The sequence below is a fragment of the Telopea speciosissima genome, chromosome 2 (assembly GCF_018873765.1).
Source record: "Telopea speciosissima isolate NSW1024214 ecotype Mountain lineage chromosome 2, Tspe_v1, whole genome shotgun sequence".
NCBI lineage: Eukaryota > Viridiplantae > Streptophyta > Magnoliopsida > Proteales > Proteaceae > Telopea > Telopea speciosissima.
In genome coordinates this window covers 24,335,262-24,358,351 of record NC_057917.1, presented here as the reverse complement: position 1 = coordinate 24,358,351, position 23,090 = coordinate 24,335,262, and the positions used below count along the sequence as shown (strand labels likewise).

The following is a 23,090-nucleotide window of genomic DNA, read 5'->3' as shown; positions in this document are numbered from 1 at the left end:
TATAAGGGGCTACAGCCTTGTACATGAATTTGATTAATGAGAATGAGAGGGGGGAAAAAAAAAGATAGCCTTGTGTTTGCTCTGTGAGAGAGTATGGTGAGATACCATTGGTGAGAGACCAAAAGACGGTGAGAAGCTGTGGGTGAGAGACCAGGAAGAGATTGGGATACTCGATTCAAATCTATCCTTCTATATTTTCTATTTCTTTTTTGTTTCTATTTCAAATCGATTTTGTTGTGTGATCTGCTACAAGTTCATCAATTGTTGCCCAGTCTTTGAAGACCAAATCAGCATTAAACTTTGTTCAAGAAGATACTACCTGGGGCTAGGTCCTTCATGATCCAGCTCCACATTAGTCTGTCTGAATGTCACTCAGTCAGTTACAAATGATTTGTAACCTAATTTACAATACCCTTCTAACCCCCCCCCCCCCCAAAAAAAAATAATTTGCGGTACCCTCTTTTTTTGTCATGTTATGATTACTTTTAAGGTTGAAATGTCATTTTAATATTACTTTTGAAATTCCGTTTTTCACTCCAAACAATTAGATAAAATAACAGCCGCCTTCTCCAAAAAAACCGTAAGTCTGCAACTCTTCTTCTTCCTCGCCGATTCCAAATAACCAACACCACTCCCAATCTCTCTCCAAAATGACTCGTCTTTGAAAAGATAGTGCTGGTTTTTATGGGTAACTAGTTTCTTAATTTTTTGGTTCTGGATGCTGCAAAGAAGGAACACTACTGCCACCATGATCACAAATTCATTGCATTCAAGTTGTTCTATTCGTCTTGCACTTCCTTGTGTAAGTGTCCTCTGGCTTTCCAAGGTCTCACATGATCAAGCTGCAAAATCTGATAGGTTCTTAAACGACATTGATTTGCCATTGTAGAACTGCTTCACTTCAACCCTCAATGACATCTCCCGATTAAAGTTCAGGAGACAGTGGTCTCTGGCCACCAGATCCGTCTATTTAACATTTGGGAGACCAGACATGCCTGCTTTCAAATTGTGGTACCACAAGAACAAAAAAAAAAAAAAAAAAAAAAAAAATCAAAGTGGATAACAAGAAATTTGCAGGAACTGAAAACTTGGTCTTTCAATTTCGAGGGAGATTGGGAAGTAAAGATTTCGCACACAGAAAGAGAGTGAGGGAGAGACTTGTTCTGTGAGAGTTAATATTGTACTAATATTGGGTGATGAAAGAGCTCAGGCTTCGCTTAAAGGATCTTGAAGGGGTTCAGGTAACAATCAATTCCATGGAATCTTTCTTCCACAGTTCCATTACGAAAGTCATGTGGAGTCCTTATAAACATATATAGGGAACCCGGTAGGTTTACTGGGTTTGTGCTGTCTGTGTTTATCCTATGCCATTAAAGCTGCTGTGTGTTAAGAGTCTTAAGACATGACCATGCTTTAGCATGATGTGTTAATGTTGGCATAGTCAACCTCACAAATGATTTCAACCAAAATGTCAACAATGGGTTTTCATGGCAATGTAGTTCCATTCCTATCCCAATGGTATGACATTTTGTAGGGGTGTCAATTGGTCGGTTTGGGCCTGTTTCGGTTCGGGTTGAGTCGGTTTCGGTTTCGGTTTGAGTTGGTCTCGGTTTGTGTTAACAGATTTGAAATGGTTTGGGTCGGTTTTAAAAACCGGTATCAAACCGTTAGCAGCCTGGTTTTAGACCAAAACTCATTTGCCTGATGGGGGCCTTGTCAAATGGGCTGGGCTCCATTTTAAGTTTTTACCTTTTCAAATGGGTGGGCTCATTTTTAAGTTTTTAACTTTTCAAATGGGCTGGGCTCCATTTTTATTTATCCAAACAAGTTTGAAAGAGTGCAATGCCATGGGAGTAATTATATACTTAAGGTGTTTTCGGTTTCTACCGGGTCGGGTTTTCCGGTTCGGGCCTATCGGAGGACCATCGGTGTAGCCCAAACCGTGCCTAAACCGAGGGGTTTTAAATTGTTGAAACAGAAACCTGCCCTATAAGGGATCGGCTCAGTTTGATTCAGGCCTTAGCGGTTCAGATCGGGTTGGGTTGGCCGGTTCGGTGCATGTTTTGACACCCCTAACATTTTGTATGAAAAATGGGACCTATTAATGGACATATGAAATTACTTTATGGTTGTTATTTTAACCAATCATGTCCTTGTTATTAGGCAATTAAATATAGGTTACAATACTTTTGCAAACTACCTAGGTGACAACTAGCTTTTCCCTTTTTTATGTCCTTGCATGATGGTACATTGCTCATGTTTATTTGTTTCATTTTTATGAATGTAAATTGTTCCATTTCTTTACTATTTATGCGATGTGCATCTTAAACTTATTGTTTTCATTGAGTGACGATGGAGATATTACCCTCTTTTTATGCATGAGCCCACTATATTTGAAACTATCTCAGCCCTGGAGAAACCCGAGGGTTTGCCTAGTTTCAAACGCAAGGGGAAGTAAGCAGTCAGCAGAAGGATTGGTCTCCTTGCCATAATCATTGTCATCCAGTTTATTTACTTCATTTCTGAAGTGTGCACTTATTACTGATTAAGAGTTCGCATGTGTTAGTTTTGTTGAGAACTGATGTATGGTGGATTTCTTTAACTCCTTTGCAGCTTCTGAAGAGTTTTTAGAACTTATCAAAAGCGCTCTTTTAGCAGCTTTGGAAGGTTGGTGGCTGCTTAGACCAAAATGATTTTGCTGCTCTCCTGTCCATGAGTTCTTCCAGAAGACTGATTTTTTTTTATTTTCCTCTTGGCAGCTCTTGGGCCAGGATCTCTGTTTGGTCTTGCTACATTCAGCCACAAAATAGGATTATATGATGTTCAAGGGCCAATACCAGTAGTGAAGAATATTTTCATTCCCCCAGATATGGATGGCACCCTGCAAATTGAGCTTGAAGATGCTATGCCTTTGTCATCCTTTTTGGCTCCTGTATGTAATTTTCAAATACAGCCACTATATGCTATTTCTAGAATTCTTACTGTAGTTTTTTTTTTCTTGCTTGTTATATTACGAGTTATCCACTTGAAGTTATTTGGAATGGTGTTATAATTTGTGGTAGATTCTTCAACAAGGTTTCAATGCCAAAAATGTCAACTATGTCATGGTGAACCTTACCTCCTTATTACAACTATTAGAAAGTCCATTATAGCAGTGGCTACTTTTTAAACATTAAAATATAAATTTTATTAAATGTAATTAATCTCTGGAATTCCCATCCCCCCCCTTCCAAAAAAAAAAAATCTTTGTTCTCTGAAATTCTATCATACTGGCTGCTATAACAGTCTTTGTTTTGTCGTTGGTGTAATCTATGAAACCAGAGAAGAAAAGAGAAGAAGAGAAGAAGAGAAGAAGAGAAGAAAGGAATAGAACTGCAGTCGTAACTTGTATTCACTCAATAATGATGGAGATATACAATATAAATAGGGATAGGGGCAAATATGGAAGAGACCAAAAAAATAAAACACACAAGTTGAGACCCATAAGGGATCTCAGTATTAGTGCCAGGCACTAATCCCGAGACCCATAAATGGGTATTTCTAACACTCCCCCTCAAGTTGGAGCATATATGTCAATCATGCTCATCTTGTTACAAATATAATCGATCCGCCTACTACCCAAAGGCTTCGTAAACGCATCTGCAAGTTGTTCTTCGGTTTTGACATGACTTTGAAGAATTAGACCACTTTGCATCTACTCAAGAACAAAATGACAGTCAATCTCAATATGCTTCGTCCTCTCATGAAAACACAGGATTTGAAGCAATATGAATGGCCACTTGATTATCATTCCACAGCTGCATGGGAACCAAGATTTTAAAACCCAACTCAGATAACAACTGCTGTATCCACATCAAATCACAAGTTAAATGTGCCATTGCTCTATATTCTGATTCAGCACTGGAACGGGCTACAACACTTTGTTTCTTGCTTTTCCAAGAAACAAGATTTCCTCCAACAAATGTACAATATCCTGTAGTCGACCTCCTATCAACTAGAGATCCTGCCCAGTCAGCATCTGAAAACCACTCAACTCTATTATGACCATGATCTTGATACACTATTCCTCTACCCAGAGCCGTCTTGAGATATCGTAAAACACGGATAATAGCATCCTAATGAGAAGTCTGAGGAGAAGAAAGAAACTAGCTTACCATACTAACAGGAAAAGCAATATCTGGTCGGGTAACTGTTGAATAGTTTAACTTAGAGCAAATTACATGCGCCCCTTGGTGTTTGAAACAATAACAAAACACCCCCCGTAGTTTCACCATTTACGTATAACTCCCTGATGGCTCACGGTGTTAATGAGCTGTTAGTTTTGAAAGTAAAAAGATAGTTTTACCCTTTTACTTTAGTGACTTATTTTGAGTATCATTTTACCCTTATGTACTTTCTTCTCCTCCAAACGAGAAATCCCTAAATCAATTTAGGGTTTTGCTATTGATTCAGAGTTTGTAATTCCAAAGTTGGCTACTTTAATCAAATCGCCTGGAATCGATCTAACACGAATATTAGCAAGAGCCTGACAGTTCCCATAAAAGGTACCAATTAGCCAGTTAACATCCAATTCTGGGAGGTTGTTTATAGAATGGGCGAAGAATGAACATGTTGATTCTTTGAAAGCCAAACATTGATCAACAATTGTCGCAAGAAATTGACATTTGTGAAACTGAAAGCTGTGGATTCGGTTCTCTTCCACTTAAAAAAGTGGGGACTTTAGGCTTATCTTTGGTATGTTATTAATGCCTAGACTTGTACTGAGATATGATAGCAGTGAGGTTGTTAATGCTGGAAAGATTTGGATGGAAGAAAATAACAGTTCCGGTGAAGGTTGCAGAACCCAAGTGAAGTGTAGTTAACGGATCTCGACTTGTGAAGCTACGAAGCAACAGTAACGACCAAGAGCAAAAAAAAATGAAGAGAAATCCGTCTCCCTTCCATCAGAACGATCATAACCCTATAAACATAACCAGTCAAAGATAACAACTCTAAAGAATAGAAAATCGAAATTTCAAAGCCAATCTCAAGATCTGTGATCTGAGAATCAAAATGGATTGACCTAGCCCTAATAGATCTAGAAAAGAAAACAACAAAAGCACAATTGCAGTGAGAGAGAGCTCGGATAAACGGAGATGTAAAGGCTCTCAATCTCTTACCAGGGAAGAAAGGGAGATGAGAGTTTACTGAGTAACGGATATTGAAGCTCCCAAATTTTGGAGACTTGCTTTTGATCGGCACAATATAAAAGAATGGTTGTGTTGGGTTCCTTCTAGATTTTAAGGTAGAAAAAGTGAGAGAGATAGAGAGAGAGAGAGAGAGAGAGGTTGGGTTGGGTTGGTTCCTTCTAGATTTTAAGGGAGAAAAAGCCAGACAGACAATTCTCACTACCTCTGCTACCACCCCCAACTCATCATCAACAACAGTAGCAGCGCCATACGATTCCCACCACCTCTACTACTACTTCCACACTCCCTCTTCCAGATCAGCTATTAAAACCTTTTCCTGTGACCATTGCCGTTAACTCGTCGTACTCAACCTCACAATCTCTGTAGGAGTCGTCAACAGTAGCTTTCAAGCTTGGCTTTTCTCCTAGTACTGATTCTCCGGTTATGATTGATTCCTCCATTGCCTCCGGCATTTGCGTCAATGTGGTAGTAATTTTGGTTCTTTCCCTTCCAGTTACAGTAAATAATGAGTTAAACTGACCTTTGCCGGAGAAGAAAGGGAGAGGTACAGGAAAATGACAATGGAACGTTGGTTTTGGGGAGATGTGTTTGGGCTATGGTTATGTCTAATAAGGGTAAAGTGGTCCATGTAAAAAATTTAAGGGTAATATAGCCATTTTCAAATGTTTAAGTACACCTAATGGTTTAAACTTAACGGTAAGGGCTTATTTGTAAGCCTCACAATCATCCAGGGGGTGCACGTAAATGGTGAAACTACGGGGGGTGTTTTGTTATTGTTTCAAACACTAGGGGGTGCATGTAATTTGCTCTTTAACTTACCCACTAGTCTTTTATACCTCTCAGGATGATCAAGAACATCTCCCCCTCCGGTGGTAAGTTTCACATTGTAATCCCTAGGAGAGCCAATAGGCTTGGACCCAAGCATGCCTATCTCGGTAAGTAAATTCAAAACATACTTTCGTTGTGACAGAAAAATTCCCTTTTTAGATTGAGCCACTTCAATTCCCAAAAGTACTTCAACTCCCTAAATCCTTAGTTTGAAATTTCTGTTGAAGATATGATTTTAAATCTACGATACCTGCTGAATCATCACCAATAATAATAATGTTATCCACATATACTATCATAAAAAATTTTCCCTACACTTGAGTGTCTATAGAAGAAGGTATGGTCACCACCACACTTAGATATACCAAACTCAAGAACAACCTTAGTAAAGCGACCGAACCACGCACAAGGAGATTGTTTCAGCTCATACAAAGTTTTTTTTTAATCTACAATCCATACCAGACTCCCCTAGAGTAACAAACCCTGGAGGTTGCTCCATATATACCTCTTCTTGCAAAGTACTATGCAAAAACGCATTCTTGACATCTAGCTGAAGCAAAGGCCAGTAATTGGATGCAATAAGAGATATCAAAATTTGAACAGAAGTAAGCTTGGCAATAAGGGAGAAAGTTTCTAAATAATCGACACCATACACCTGATCATAACCTTTCGCCATGAGTCTTGCTTTTAAACGAGCAAGAGAACCATCAGGATTACCCTTCACAACATACATCCACCTACAGCCAATAGCCTTCTTATCCGGGGGCAACGAAACAAGTTCCCAAGTTTGATTTACTTCTAAAGCCGATAATTCTTCCTCCATAGTTGTTCTCCAGCCAGGACTAGATAATGCCTCTGTCATAGACTTGGGAAGGGGATGGGCCTCAACAGTAGACAAAAAGGAACGGAAAGGAGAAGACAAACCAGAGTAAGAAACAAAGTTGGAAATAGAATGCTGAATACAACTACGAGTACTTACACAAAACAGGTGAATAACATTGATAACCTTTCTGGGTACAGGAATAACCAAGGAAAATACATTTAAGGGCTCTAGGATCTATCTTCAATAAACCAGGCTGATGGTCCCGAGTGAAGCAAACATACCCAAAAATTGAGGAAGGAATACGATTAATAAGATAATTGGCTGTCATCATAGCATCAGCCCTAAATATTTTTGGAACTTGCATCTCAAATAACATAGAACGAGTAGTTTCAAGTAAATGCCGGTTCTTCCTTTGTGTCACACCATTTTGTTGAGGTGTGTCAGAACAGGAAGATTGATGAACCATACCAAGCTGAACCATAAATGAAGAAAAGGGTGCAGAAAAATACTCTTTGGCATTGTCACTACGCAAAATTTTCACACAAACACCAAATTGAGTGCGAACTTCAGAAACAAAGGCAAAAAAAATAGAAAACAACTAAGAACGTTTTTTCATTAAATATAACCAAGTAATTCTCGAATGGTCATCAACAAAAGTAACAAAATATGTGAATCCCAAGTTGGAAATAATAGGACACGGACCCCGTACATCAGAATGGACTAAAGAAAAAGGAAAAGCTTAACGCTTATGGACTCTATGGGGATAACTCACACGATGAAGTTTCCCACACTGACATAACTCACATTCAAGACTAGAAATAGAAGCAAAACTAGGATCTAATTTTTTAAGACTCTCCAACGATGACCAAGATGACAGTGAATTTGGTGGTGAGAAGCAACACTGGAGCAAGCAACAAAACCGAACCTTCAAGTAAATACAGCCCCCTTGACTCCCGTCCTCTACCAATCGTCTTCTTCATAGCAAGATCCTGAAAAGGTCATTGAACAGTTTAAAGCTTTGGTTTAACTTACTAACAGACATGAGATTAAACAGAAAATTGGAAAGGTAGAGAACAGAAGGCAAGGATTAGACGAACTGGGATAAATAGTACTAGTGCCTTTAACCTTTGTTAAAGACCCATTGGTTAAAGTAACACTGGAAGATGATAGGGACAAAGAAGAAAAGATACCTGACATTCCTGACATGTGATCTGATGCCCCTGAATCAATAATCCAGGGACAAGATGTAGCGGAGAGACATGCAGTGGCATTACCTGTCTTAACTAAAGTAGCAGTGGAAGAAGTGGGCTGTGAGATCTGGAACTGATTGTACCGGGCAAACTCCTTCTCTGAGTCTCTGACATGATGACTACCTTACCCTCAGATGGTTGAGACTGAGGGGCCGAATCCATAGTTGTGGCTGAATTAGCAAACTGCTGCTGTTTTGCTGGTTTCCCAAGGAGCTTCCAACAAAACCTCTAAAATATGTCCAGGTTGGCCACAATGGTGACAAGTCCGGACAGTACCCAATTCATCAAAAGAAGTACCAGATTAGCCAAAACCTTGCTGATTTGACCCCTTCCTGTGCCATGGCCACCTCCACTGCTATGGTCTCCCCTACGACTTCCACCTTCTCGTCGTCCAATTCCACCAGCCCCTGTTTGTGATTCCAGGGCTGAACTCTCAACTATAGGAGTAGCATCACGAGAACTCTCATGAGATACACAAAGCACTTGAGAAAATGTATGTGTGAGTGATGCAAGAGTCTCACCACCAAGAATTTGTGATCTAACCAATTCATACTCCTGTCCAAGGCCGCCCAAAAAACCTATAAGCACCAATTGCTCCCTTTAGTTCTGCATCTGCTTCAGATCAGAAGAGATAGGAAGGAGGGAATTTAGCTCCTTATACATTCTCTTGAAATCAACAAACTGAGTGATAGACCGCCCCTTTCTCTCTGTTTGATAGAAGTCCTGAGATAACTCATAAATTCGAGACAAATTATTCTGACCAAAATATAAAACTCCAAGATGCTCCCATAATTCCTTAACCGTATCGATGTGAGTAACCAAATTCACTATATGGTTCTCCATCGAGTTCAACATCTGACCAAGAATAGTAGCATCGATAGTATCCCAAGTCGTATCATCAACAGGTTTGGTGCCTGTTAGATGTGCCTGTTGATCATGACCTGTCAAGACAAGGTTCACAATTTTCCTCCATTGCTGGAAATTTGTGACACCTTCAAGTTTTTTCTCCGTGATTCAATGGAGGATGAGGAAACCACTTCCGTAACCACATTCTTTTTATTATCATAACCCATGCTGGTTCTTTGAAGAGAGAACCAATTTCAGAACCCAGCAAAAAATCGAGAAGCACCAAAATAAATCGATAAGCACCAAAATAGTAACTGGCTGCTACTAACCTCAAAGATATGCGACCACCAACTCCAATCGAATTACCATAAATCGAACAAACAGCAAATCAGTCCCTTGCTGCCATCAAACCTCTCACAACATCACCCAAAAAAAAAAAAAAAAAAAATTTAGAAATTTGCTCTTGTTTTTGTGGTTGTAGAAGTAGCAGATTTAATCCATAATTGCAGCAATTGAATCCACAACCAACGAATCAACAAAAAGGAGGGGTGGAACCTCCCCTTTTCTCAAGATCGCAAGCCTCTGTTTAGATCAACCAGAAATCGCAGAAAAGAAAAAAGAAGGGAAAAGGGGATTGCGCACGGCTGTGTACCAGGCCTAGTAACTCTGCTTTGATACCATGTAATCTATGAAACCAGAGAAGAAGAGAAGAAAGGAATAGAACTGCAGCTGTAACTTGTATTCACTCAATAATGAAGGAGATGCAATATAAATAGGGATAGGGGCAAATATGGAAAAGATCAAAAAAATAAAACACACAAAGTCTGGATCCATAAAGGATCTCGGTATTAGCACCAGGCGCTAATCCCGAGACCCATAAATGGGTCCCACTCGATACTTCTAACGGTTGACATTTGAGTTTACATGTAATTGTTTGTGGTCTTGACTGTTACAATTCCTTTGACTACCAGTTGTAGTGGTCCGTCTAGGACCATTTTTTCTAAGGTTTTACGATTCTGGAACAGGTAGAAACTTGTAAGGACCGCATCGCTGCAGCTCTTGAAACACTAAAGCCAACAACTTCCTGGGAAAGAACCACTGCTGCAGGGCAAGGACTAGATGGTGTGTTTCTCGGTGGGCGAGGTTTTGGAGTAGCAATGGAATCCATCATCAATTACCTGGGCTCAGAATATGGAAATACATTTGCACTAGGTGTGATTAAGTCCAATGGATTTTGGATTGCACATTTGCTCGGGTTTTAATTACGACAGACTTGTTTGTAATTGGATAATTTTTTGCTTTGTTTCTTCAAATTGTGCCTGTTACAAGTCATGATCTGTAAACTAATTAATGTTTGTTCTTCTTAAAATAATGTAGCTAGGATCTTTGCCTTTTTATCTGGTCCTCCTGATTATGGAGCTGGGCAATTAGATACGAGACGTTATGGTGAGCAGTATGCTAGCAAAAGGGAGGATGCTGACCGTGCTTTACTTCCTCCACAGACACCTTTCTACAAAGATCTGGTAATGTTGGTTTGAGGAAAGGCTAATTTGAGTAGGAGGTACTTATGGAAATCTGAATATTAAAAAAATTTCACAGGCTGCTGTCGCTGTTCAAGCAGGTGTTTGTGTGGATATATTCGCCATTACAAACGAATACACTGATTTGGCATCACTGAAGTTTCTTAGTATTGAGAGTGGAGGGTCTCTGTTTTTGTATTCCAACACTGATGACTCGACACTTCCTCAAGACATGTAAGTTCATAGTATATTTCTTTTAGTCGTTAACTGCCCTCATACGAAATCTATAGGCTAAATAATTTGTAGCCAAGTCTTGAATGTCTCACTGATAATTTGCTTGCAAAATTTAACTGCTCCCTGAATTAATGTTTTGGTTAGTTGCAGTTTAATTATGAACTAATTGTACCAGTATACATAACATTCTGTTGCAGGTATCGAATGTTGAGTCGTCCATATGCATTTGGCTGTGTACTGCGATTGAGGACATCTACTGAATTCAAACCTGGTCGTTCTGTATGTGTCAACCTAAATAACTTCAGTGTCTGTTTTATATGGAAGCACTTTTCACCAGTATATAATTTCTTTGGTTTATTAACTCTTTCTTTTTCTCTTCTTTTGTAATCTTTTTTCAATCTTTTGCAGTATGGTCATTTCTTCCCAGATCCCCAGTATGAAAATGTTCAACATATTATTTGTTGCGACTCTTATGCTACTTATGCTTACGACTTTGACTTCACCAGTGCTGTTGGATTTTCAAGGTATATTTATATTTGAAATGAGCATAATTATAATTTTCAAATAATTTCTGTCATCGTCATCTCATTCTGCATAACTTATACATGATTTATTTCATTCAAACTGTCAAAGAATGTTGAACTTGGGAAGAGTTCATAGATTGCTTTGATTCTCAAGAGACTGAGAGGTGCTCCATTTCCAATGTACCATTGTTGTTGAAGGATGTCTAATTTAGATAGGTTCCTAGGCAAGCAGTACAGCCATTGGAACCCAAAGAACCAAAGCCTCACCTCTTAAATGGGCCATGGTTCACTTTAAGTCACTTAAGTTACTTAATGGGCCTATAGGCCTAGCCAGCTATTGGGCTGGGTGTTTTCTGTTTCACCAAAAACCAGAATTGTGGGGATATATGTTAAGTTATTTCTTTGTCATTGTAATCTTAGGCTAGTAGGAAGTTTCTATTTTGGTTTAAAAGATTAGATTCAAAGTAACTTGGTGTACAAGTCCTATTCTTTCTTTGTGAAGGACTTTTTTTTTTATTCTTGTTCCTTTTTAGTGTTGACAACAGCTATTGTTTATGTAGGGCACCTTAGAGTCCCTAATGTAGAACTAACTAGGTTAGATTTAGTCCCAAATAACCCAGGAATACTCAGCAGTCAACTTAAAACAACCCTCAACAGCAGGGTGACACAAAGGCCGAAATTCAGAAATAAGGCCTAGGTTAAATATCCAAATCCAGCCACTCAATGGGGCTAATATCAGAGTCAAGTGTGAGTCTTAGGATAACCAGCAAGCTCTCCAAACAGGATTGAAATAGGGTGGCTAGATCACAAGTTACCATCAGGACACCAAATTAGAAAGTGAAAGGAACTTATCTGTAGAAGCCAAATCAGACAATAGAAGAGAGCCAAAGTCAGGTCAAGTGGTGCTTGTATAGGGGAGAAGCTCTGCAGAAAATCCCAGCCAATTCTGATGGTGTGATTGAGAGATCTAGAGATTACACCCAAATAGAAGGTTAAGGTGAAGGCCAGATCCAGCCAGTGGAATGGAGTGAAAAGTGGGCTCGAGTGGAGTGGATAGAGGGATGGTATGGTGTTCAAAAACCCAGCAGGGTTTGGTGGAGGGGTATGGAGAAGTCACACTCAGAAGTTGCAGCAGATTTCCAAGCACAGGGGTACAACAGCCTGCACTTGATTGGGAGAAACAACAGCAGCAGCAACAATCTCAGTGAATAAATAAGTCTTCAGCCTTGTATAGGGATCATCAGCAACAGCAGCTGGCACTTGGATCAGCAGCAAATACACTCGAACAAAATAGCTTGCAGGAGCAACAGGAATCTTCAATTGATTGGCTTGCAGCAGTAGCAGTCTTGGAATTTATTGGAAGTGAGTTCTGATCTTCAGGTCGAGTTCTTAATTAATGGTTGCAGACACACAGAAGCAGCAATGGGTATTGAGCAGGGTAGGGAAAGAAGAGAAGATAGAAGAAGGGGGTAGGGGAATGGGCCTCTCACCCTGGGTCTCTCGCCCACAGCTATCTCAGCTGTTGCAGCGAAGGAGAAGCTCCCATACTCGATGGCTAAATGGCCAAAATATTCTTTTCTCTAAATTCTGTATTTTCAATTAAGATCTGAGGCCTTTTTAATAGGCAAGCTTACAATAAACTTCCAAAATAAAAGCTAATCCTAAAATAGAAACTCAATAAAATAGAAACTTCTAAATCCTAAGAGAATGTAACTAAATCTACTTGGCTTTATAATTCAGCCACAAATTAGAAATTATTAAATATAGAAACTACTAAAGTGCACCAAATCCAATTGACTGGTCAAAGGGGAATCCTATCATCGTGGAGCATCTTCTCTCAAGCTGTGGAGCATCTTTGACTAGTGAAGGGGGATTTTGAACACAATCGCGGGGCATCTCAGGCCCCCTTATTTGCTGGTTCGAGTTGGTTTTACTAGGCTGGCTCGAGCTGGTCCATTGGCCCAAAGAGGGGCCTGGTCCTTTGTCTCTTACTCTGGCCAGAATCCACATCAGTCCCCCCCCAAGATTTTGATGATGAATAGAACTTGGTTTTTATGCCATATTGCTGTGTGAAACAGTGAGTGAGGTGAGATACGTTAGGTTAGTGAGAGACTGACCAAGGCCATAGGTGGGGGGAGGCCTTGGTCATATCCTCTAGTTTTTATTTTAGTATTCTCTGCAACTGAGTGCTACTGTGTGGTACTGAGGCTACTGGGAGGTGATTACTTGCTGCTGAATGCTCCTTAAATATTTTGTGGTGTACTGAAGATTGGAAGACATGGATCAATGCTTAGTTGGCTTAGTTGGAGATGTGGAGATCAACCCTTGAAACAAGAGGCTTTAAGATTAGTAGATCAAAGACGGAGTATATGATGTGTAATTTTAGTCACTCTATGATGGATAATGATATGGTGAAAATTTAAGGGAGAGAGGTACCGCAAAGTGACTATTTTAAATATTTGGGGTCAAACCATAAATAAAGAAGGTGACGTAGATGATGATGTTTTACAGAGAATTAAAGTGGGATGGATGAAGTGGAGAGGTGCGACTGGAGTACTGTGTGACCAACGATTCCTTTAAAGCTTAAAAGAAAGTTGTATAGGACTGTTGTCCGACCGGCTATGATGTATGGGGCAGAATGTTGGACAGTTAAGTATCATACAGAGAAGCAATGTGTAGCAGAGATGAGGATGTTAAGATGGATGTGCAGAAAGACTATGATTGATAAAGTAAGGAATGATCGTATTAGAGTTGATTTGGGAGTTCCCCCAGTCAATGACAAGCTGCATGAATGTCGTCTGAGAATGCTCCAGTATGGAGGAGTGATCTGATTTTGATTGAAGGAGCTAAAAGAGCTAGGGGCAGGCAAAAAATGACCATAGGAGAGGTTGTGAGGAATGACATGCGTAGTCTGGGTTTTGTACCAAGTTTGACCTCGGATAGAGCCTTTTGGAGGGCAAAGATCCATGTTGCCGACTCGATATAACTGAGAGTTCCTTGACTTCCTGGGCTGGGCCTATTTCCTCTTACTTTCATTTCTCTTTTCGCACTTCTCATCTCTTGTGTCTTCATTTCTTCTTTTCTCTTACTTTGATTTGCAAGGATCCATGTAGCCGACCCCATTTAGATGGGATAAGGCTTAGTTTTTGTTGTACTGAAGATTGGAAGACAACATCCTACCCTGCCGCACCTTTCTGTTCTGGTATTTTTTCTGGCAGCAACTTCTATGGTGGTTTTCCCTTAAATCCAACTAGCAACCTGAAACCAACTTTTGGTATTTTACTTCCCCAGTCCTAGGCTTCCTTCAACTGTAATCTCTTGGTCATGCATTGGTTAGATTCTCCTAAGGTACTGAGTTGCTAATTTTGAACCTTATTAACTTTGATTTCGTCACATATCTCTTGGTCTATCCATGAACAAGGGCTGCACTTTTAGAGCAAGGTTTGAAATTTCGGTTAGAGGCCAGTTTGGGTCAGCCTCGAAACTGAGATTGATGTAGATCGATGGTGGTCAAGAGGAATCAGCAAGAATCTGTCCAGGTTCATCCACCCCCATCAAATCTGTATTTTTGGAAGATTTCTGACAGATTTTGTGAGCCCCATGACAGATTGCGTTAGAAGAAAGATCTACCAAGAAGATGGACCTGCATATGGTAATGTAGTCCTAGATAGGTTGGAGACTATTAGGAGCCAACAACAGGATCAAATAACAAAAGGGGCTGCTGGATCTAATGGACAACACTAGGATTTAGAGGTGGGATTTGGGGCAGGGTTTTGGATCGAGTATAGGGGACAGTGGGAGGGAGGTTCGACCAGAATTTGGGAGTTTTCTGATGGCTGAATTGGGTTTTACAGAATTTAGGGTGTTTTTGGGTTTCAAAGAGACAATGTCAGTTAGGGTTTGGGGTGCTAGCATGGGGCAGCAGGCTAGGTCGAGTGTAAGGGGTATTAAGGAGAGGCTGTGGTTTGAATTTGAAGTAATTTTAATGGTTAAATATTGCTGGGCAGTAAGATCTAGGGTTTAGTGGAGTTAGGGTTTATGGGATTCAAACAAAAAATAAAGGGGATTGATTGGGGGAAAGGATTAGAGGGTTAGAACTTAGAAGAAGAAATTGGGTATCAAACTTACTGGAGATTCCACTGGCAGCAGCTTGAACAGATGTGAAGGATAGAACCACCTTCGAATTGAAGAAGATCCTCCCAGCCGTCACGGCGTAAGGAGTCAATCGGATTGTACCAGTCCCTTTCCACCTTGAGATCCACAAGGATGCACACACTCACAAGGGAGCAAGGAGCAGCAGCAATGGCTGCCAACAAATTCTTTTTTTAAACTCAAGTAATGTGTGGGGAGCCTCCTCCTATTTGAATATTTATAAAATAGGCTAATAGCCAAAACCTAGTACAATTTAACCTCTTCCTTGATAAATCGTGGAAGGGAAGGAATTAAAACTAAAACTAATAACTTAAAACAGTAAATTTACCTATCTACCCCTAATAACTTAAATTAAAAGACACTAAGCTAAATAACTTAAATTGACCCAATTGAACCAATTGGATGCAACCAATTTTTAATGGGTTCAATTAAAAACATAAAAATAAGACTAAGTATTGGGCTAATCCCGTATGCAACCTATATAGCCCTATTCCAGGCCTATTAAAGTGGCCTATTACTTAGAAAACCCTTGGGATCAAAGGCCCAACATATATATATATATATATATATCCCAATCCTAGACTTATTCCTAATAAAAGAAGCCCAGTTTGGTGATAATTCTGCATCAACTCTCCCCAGCATGAAAAAATTCATCCTCGAATTTTGTAGTGGTAAGGGGGAAACAACATATGAGTAGCAGATTTGACCATTCCCAAACAAAACTTTGATGGGGCAAAAACATTAGGAATATAGTCTTCCAGGCGTGGAGCTTTCTCTTCGAAGAACCATGGTGGCATAACAAACTCTATATGCTTTACCTCTGAATCAGCACCAACTGTGAATGTCCTATCCAAAGAGTCTTCAGTGTTAGCAACCTTCTCATCTAATACTTGAGACACAAGCTCTACCTCTTCACGAACAGTATCTTGAAGGTCATTGTTCTCCTGTAGAATCACCTCTGAATCGATTACATGCTAAATATCCCTCAATGGGGGTAACTCGTTCGGCAGTTCCCCTGGCACTACATTAGAAAGATCATGCAATAACTACTGGTTCCCCTAGCACTCTTTATTTGAGTTTAAAAAAAGAATTTGTTGGCTGCCATTGCTGCTACTCCTTGCTCCCTTGTGAGTGTGTGCATTCTTGTGGATCTCAAGGTGGAAAGAGAGAATGGACTCCGATTGACTCCTTACGCCGTGATGGCTGGGAGGATCTTCTTCAATTCGAAGGTGGTTCTATCCTTGACATCTGTTCAAGCTGCTGCTAGTGGAATCTCCAGTAAGTTTGAGACCCAATTTCTTCTTCTAACCCTCTAATCCTTTCTCACAATCAATCTCCTTTATTTTTGGTTTGAATCCCATAAACCCTAACTCCACTGAACCCTAGATCTTGCTGCCCAACCATATTTAACCAATAGAATTACTTCAAATTCAAATCATAGCCTCTCCTTATACCCCTACACTCGACCTAGCTTGTTGCCCCATCCTAGCACCCTAAACCCTAACTGACCTTGTCTCTGTGAAACCCAAAAACACCCTAAATTCTGTAAAACCCAATTCAGCCATCAGAAAACTCCCAAATTCTGGTCGAACCTCCCTCCCACTGTCCCCTATACTCGATCCAAAACCCTGCCCCAAATCCCACCTCTAAACCCTAGTTTTGACTGTTTTCCTATTTCTAAAACCCGAAACCCTAATCCTAATTTCTGGAATTTTGAATTCTCATCCAAACCTAACCAAACCTAGCTTTCTAAACTCCCCAAAACCTGCCTAGTTTAATCCTATAAACTATATTCCCATTATCCTACCCTAACCATAGGAATTGACCTAAATCTTAGTGCTGTCCATTCGAACCAGCAGCCCCTTTTGTTATTTGATCCTGTTGTTGGCTCCTAGTAGGTCTCCTACCTATCTAGGACTACATTATATGGTCCATGCTGTTACAAGATTGTTGCAAGACTCTGGTCCACACCAGATTTGGAGGACAGCTGTAATGGGCTTTTAGTCCATGCATGGAGAACTGTTATCGCTACTATAGATTAGTTTCTATTCTTATTAGATAGGTTTTAATTAGTTTTTGTTTCTATTTTAGGATTTATTTAGTTATATATGATGTAATCAGATTTAGAAAGCAATCTAGGAATAGTTTTCATTCTTATTTGGATTTTATTTTGTAAAGGATTCTCTCCCCACGCAAGACATTGATCGTTTTTTATTCTATTAATAAGAGAAGGGGTCTCCATACACCCCAAGATTTTGAGTTTTAAGCAAAATATGCTGGGATGCTGTGAGAGAGGTACGGTGAGGAGGCCGTGGGTGAGAGTCCCTTCCCCCGTTTCCTATCCCTTATTCTTTTTTCTTTTATTTTCAATTTCTATTCAATACTCTGATCTGTTTTCTGTGAGAGACAATGAAGACCAACTTTCAAGACTTTTGAGGTACTGTTGATGTTCCATAACAAGTCCTATCAACCTTCATCAACAATTTGAAGATTGAAGTTCAAACATCTCCTGTGGCAACTCTGGTTCTGGAAATTTCTGGCAAAAATCCCAAGTGGTGATATCTCTTTATTCCTCTATTATTCAAACCTTATATTTTAGTATGTGATTCAGGTGGTAAGAAAGGATATGCAGGTGGTAGGGCTCGATCCTAGTATGACCACAGATAGAGTTGTTTGGAGGACAAAGACTTGGATATGCCGACCCCTTGTAGGGGATTATTCCCAGGATGCTGCTTTGACTACTGCTTCGATTTCTGCCTGTACTTATTTTATTCTGACTCCAAAAACTCCTTTTATTTCTCTTACTTCCATTATTGTCATAACATCTTTTGGATCCATGTAGCCGACCCCATTTAGTTGGGATAAGGTTATGGTTGTTGTTTATTCACCCTATTTATAGCTATCTTCGACAGTAGTTTGAGGTCCATCCCATGGCTTCAAGTTCTGTTGTTAAGTTATTAAATCTGATCTAAAGTTTTCTAATTTTGATCCAGACTCATAACTGCTGATCTAACCATCAGTTGGAGCTGAGTTTTTGAAGAGTTGAATGTTATCCCATACCCTACCCACAATTAGAAATTGGGCTTTATCTGAGGTGAACTTAGGACTATACCAGTGTTCTCCTTACGTTACTATTTTGGGAATATCTTGCTATCTCAGTTTCCGGTTTACTGCTGTATTAAGTTTGAAAATAATGGCTGGTTGTGATCCTATCTGGGATTAGGATAAAAAGTCAACCCTTCAGTTCAAGAACAAAAACTGAAATTTTCGGTATTAAGGTCAATTTTCAACTTTCAAATGCTAGGTACCCAAACAAATCCAAGTTTGCATAAATCTGATTTATGTTGAAGGAGTTATGTTCTGGTCAAACCTTATTTGGTGTGCGCGAATGTTGTTTAAAATCGTCTTGAATGGAATAAATTTTTAGACACCAAAACAAAAGATTATTTTGCCTCTCTTTTGGTTTTTAGTAATGTTTTATCACAATAAAATTTATGAAATTTTTAGATTTGAGAAAAACACTGGCAATTGGAAGTTGAAAATCACTCCAACCGAAAATTCAGTTTTGTCCTTGAACTAGGGGGTTGACTTTTTATCCTTTAATGGTTTTATTTTTTAACTATTTTATTGGATTCAAATAGGGGAGGTATTTTCTTATTTATGAATAATATCTTAAGTAAATATAAAAATAATTTACTTAAATGATATTTGGCATAAATAAGTGCCAAACCTGGTTCGATAACATTTCGAGTCAGGTTTCATCAAGTTTCGATGGGGATAAGTGAATTTATATAGGTGGTTCAACAAAGTTCAGGTTGAAACTTGCGAAATGTCCGAAATTAAGTCAAAACCAGGTACAAAGTTGTATTGCACCTGGGTTTCGTCTCCTTTTTTTGCGAAACTGAGATATCTTGATCGAAACTACATGTTTCATCGGTTCTTGAATCCAAACCCTAATTTTATTCCCCCATCCCCTTCCATCGGTTCTTGAATCAAAACCCTAATTTTATTCAAATCGATCTCAAGGCTGCTACAAGCCACTGGGATTTCTTTCAACTGATTGTCACGTCGATTTTTTTTGAAGATTACCACATCAAGAGCATTGCTGCTCCAACAGGTTACAAGTTTGTGGGTTTATATTTGTTACTTCAACCAAGGAAATTGTTCCCTTATTTGAGTTCTATTGTTCTCTTGGTTCCCTCATATGATTTGTTGTTTATTGGAGGGTTTTCTATTTGATGATTCTAATCCTGTCTGTGTTAGATCTATTCTGGTTCTAGTCTTCCATCATTGTAGGTGTTGGGGTTTTGATCCCATAGGTTTACTTAGCTGATGTAGATCGTTGGTCCATGTGTAGCCCGCAAGAACAAGCCCCAAAACCAGGCCATTGTAGTTGTAGGATTCAACTGCTATAAGAGGCAGCCTGGTCTGATGATGTGGCGGGCTTTTGTTGGTTTGATGAAGCATCTCTATCAAACTCGTGGAAGAGTTGTTTTTTTTCTAGCAGGGTTTTCTAGTAGGGGAGAATTAATGCAGATAAGTCTCCTAGAGGGCTTATTTTAGTGAAAATAAGCTTTGGATTTATGTATGCATTGGGCCTTTGATTATATGTGTTTACTCTGTAATTGGCCAATTGAATGAGCCTAAAATATGGGTAGAAAGTAGGAAATCGGGATTTACTTCATTAGTTTAGTTAGAGTCCTATTTTTGAGTCTGGTTTCTTTATTATTTCACTGTCCTAGTCAATTTAGGATACCTTATTAATTAAGATTGGGTTATGGCTTTCCTTTTTAGTGTCTAAGTCTATTTTTGAGTCTTCTATATACGTTTGTAATGGAGGCCAGCATTATACACGAATTTGAATGAATAGAAAAGTTGCTTATGCAATGTTGAAATCCTGAGATAGGATAGGTGAGAGGCCTAGGGTGAGATGCCCATTCCATTCCCCCATCCCCTTCCATCGGTTTCTTGAATCCAAATCCTAATTTTGTTCAAATCGATCTCAAGAGTGCTACAAGCTGCTGGGATTTCTTTCAATTGATTGTCCCATCGATTTCTTGAATATTACCACATCAAAGTCATTGCTGCTTCCACAGGTTACAAGTTTGTGTGTTTTTATTTGTTACTTCAACCAAGGAAATTGTTCCTTCATTTGAGTTTCCATTGTTCTCTTGGTTCCCTCATATGATTTTGTTTATTGGAGGGTTTTCTATTTGATCCTGCCATAGATTAGACCTATTCTGGTTCTAGTCTTACATTAGTTTGTTTTCTATCGCGACCAAGATTGAAGATGGTCGACCTTCTTATCCACAAACAAACTACTTGCTGTCTGGTTTGTTAGTTGGAATTGATACCATCTCCCGCATGCTTGAAACCTCAAGTCGAGGGCCTCTCTCTGTCAAACTGAAATCCTTTCCCACTGGTTCGACTCCAAGGTAGAAGACGATACATTTTCTCATTCCTTCCCCTCCCCCTTTTTTCCATGTCTTTTCTTTTATCTTTTGTTCTCTCTTTTCCCGATTTACCCCTCCCTTCTCTTCGTCTTCTAGTTCATCCTTTTTTTTTCTTACTTAGCTTCCAAGTTTTCTCTCTACCTATGCGTTAGAATCCTCCTATGTTTTCTAGTTGAACTTCCAATATTATGGTACTGCAACCCTATTAGAAATTTGAATTTATTTACAATTCTGCCATTGTTATCATATACTTCACTTTATTTACAGGTTTTGGCATTGACTCTTTGATGTGAGTATTCTCTTATTTGTTCAGGCTCACAGCGATTCTGAATAGGGTTTTCGAACCCTGGGATCTCCACTGATTTGGAGATTCTATCCATAACCTAAGTCCTAACTATCATGGTCAATAGGGAGGTTCTCCAACAGTTCAACTCCTACAAGGATGAAACCAATACAAAAATTGACACCCTCTTTGAACGTGTTGATACCCTCACCATAGTTGTCAGCTCCATCCAGACGATGATGGCATCCATGCAAGCTTCTATTGATTGACTGGTAGCTTTAGATTGAGGAAAGAGTCCCATGCAGTCTGGGGATTCTTCCAACTTTGTCCCACAGGGCCCGACTCATGTAGCATCACCACTACTACTACCACCACCATATGAAATTGGTCGACATGACGAGACTCTTTATGGAGCTGAAAAAAGTGCAAAGTTGGACATCCTAGATTTTTATGGGGACAACCCAGAGCAATATCTTGATTAGACTCACAGTTTGGAATATTTTTCAGATGGAGGCTAAGCTGAAGGGCATGGCTCGAGTCTGGTGGATCAAACACCAACAATAGAATCGTACCCGAGGCATTGGGTTAGTCATTACTTGGGCTGAGATGAATGAAGCCATGAACTGGAGATTTTTCCCTACCGACTACAAGCAGCGCATGTACCTCAGGTTTGAATAGTTGAGACCAAAGAACGAGAACTTGTCTCGAGTACAGGTTTCAACATGCCAAGTTTCCGAGTTGGGTATTTTTTTTTTTCCAATTCGAAGGCTGGTTTCGGTGGGTTTTAGACCTAGTTTGGGTCTGAAACTTGGTACTGACTCTATTTTAGATCATTTAAACACAATGACACTATTAGATTTTGCAAAAACAAAGTTCAAATCGGAGTTTCACTTTGGACCCTAGGTTGGTAGGTGACGATGTACTACAATACCCTATTATTACACATAATTTAGTAATAGAAAGCAATCAAAGCATTTAATTAATGTAAATCAACTTAAATAAGCATTAGAAATGTTAAAGTGTACAATACATAAATATGTTTAACATATTACATCTATAATCTATCATCCCATAAAATGTGATGCATTCACTCCTTCCGAACGAGTTGGTCCACATATTCTTCCCATGTCATCATGTTGCTGTAGTGTTGCACATAGTTGGCCACAGTACTCATATAAGTGTTGTCATCAACATATGCCAAGTCCCCTATCTTAGGGTGTAGATGAGTTGGTTTCCATGAGGCTTGAGATCCGCTGCTACTATCATACTGAGGAATGTATGGGTGTGGCTGGTTTGGGACTGGGAATATGTTCACAAAACTTGACCTAGTGCTTTGATTGTCGAACTCAAGTGCTAACTGTCCAAACTGACCATAGCCACTATTTTCGGATCTGGTACTCTCCTGGCCATAATCAGTCATGATTAGGTTGAGATGAATGCCACGACTGACGCTCACTAGTAGTATCTATACTCATGCTTCTGAAACCTGCAAGCATGGTCTTCATACTCATGTCATCATCCTGAGCCTGTGATTGTTTGCCACCCTTCTTTCTCTTGTATGTAGTGGGGGCACCATGGTCTTGATCCTGTGTGGCATGCGTAAACTGAGACTCACTTGTGTTAAGCACAGGTCCCACCTGCGTCCCCAGATCATACTAGTACTGCTCATGCATCTTGTCATGACGATCATCATAATAACCACCACTCCGCATGCCACCACCACCACCAGAAGGGTCATCACCATCACTACCATCATCATTATCACCATCATCATAATCATCAACACTTCCTGCTGCAGCCTCAAAAGGTCTCGGTGACTCTGAATACACACGCCCCTCTTCCGACATATATTACTAAATATTTGTACCGGCTGTGGTCGCAATGGTGGGGTCGGGCCTACTCTCAGGTGGATCCATATTTGGTGCACCACGATGCCTCATCCACTGGAATAGGGGATCCTCATCATCATCAAAGTCCTCCTGGAAAAT

The 23,090-nt window shown here is 39.7% G+C and overlaps 1 protein-coding gene across 1 annotated transcript in view; it reads left to right on the top strand.

Annotated features, from left to right (window-relative positions):
- Positions 1-23,090, top strand: part of LOC122651875 (protein transport protein SEC24-1) — a 77,614-nt gene that overhangs the window by 10,356 nt on the left and 44,168 nt on the right. Inside the window, exons 3-9 of the mRNA XM_043845437.1 lie at positions 2,614-2,667; positions 2,760-2,932; positions 9,962-10,148; positions 10,314-10,459; positions 10,536-10,690; positions 10,888-10,969; positions 11,099-11,214. Coding sequence (XP_043701372.1) covers positions 2,614-2,667; positions 2,760-2,932; positions 9,962-10,148; positions 10,314-10,459; positions 10,536-10,690; positions 10,888-10,969; positions 11,099-11,214 — 913 coding nt within the window. The remainder of the gene's footprint in view (positions 1-2,613; positions 2,668-2,759; positions 2,933-9,961; positions 10,149-10,313; positions 10,460-10,535; positions 10,691-10,887; positions 10,970-11,098; positions 11,215-23,090) is intronic.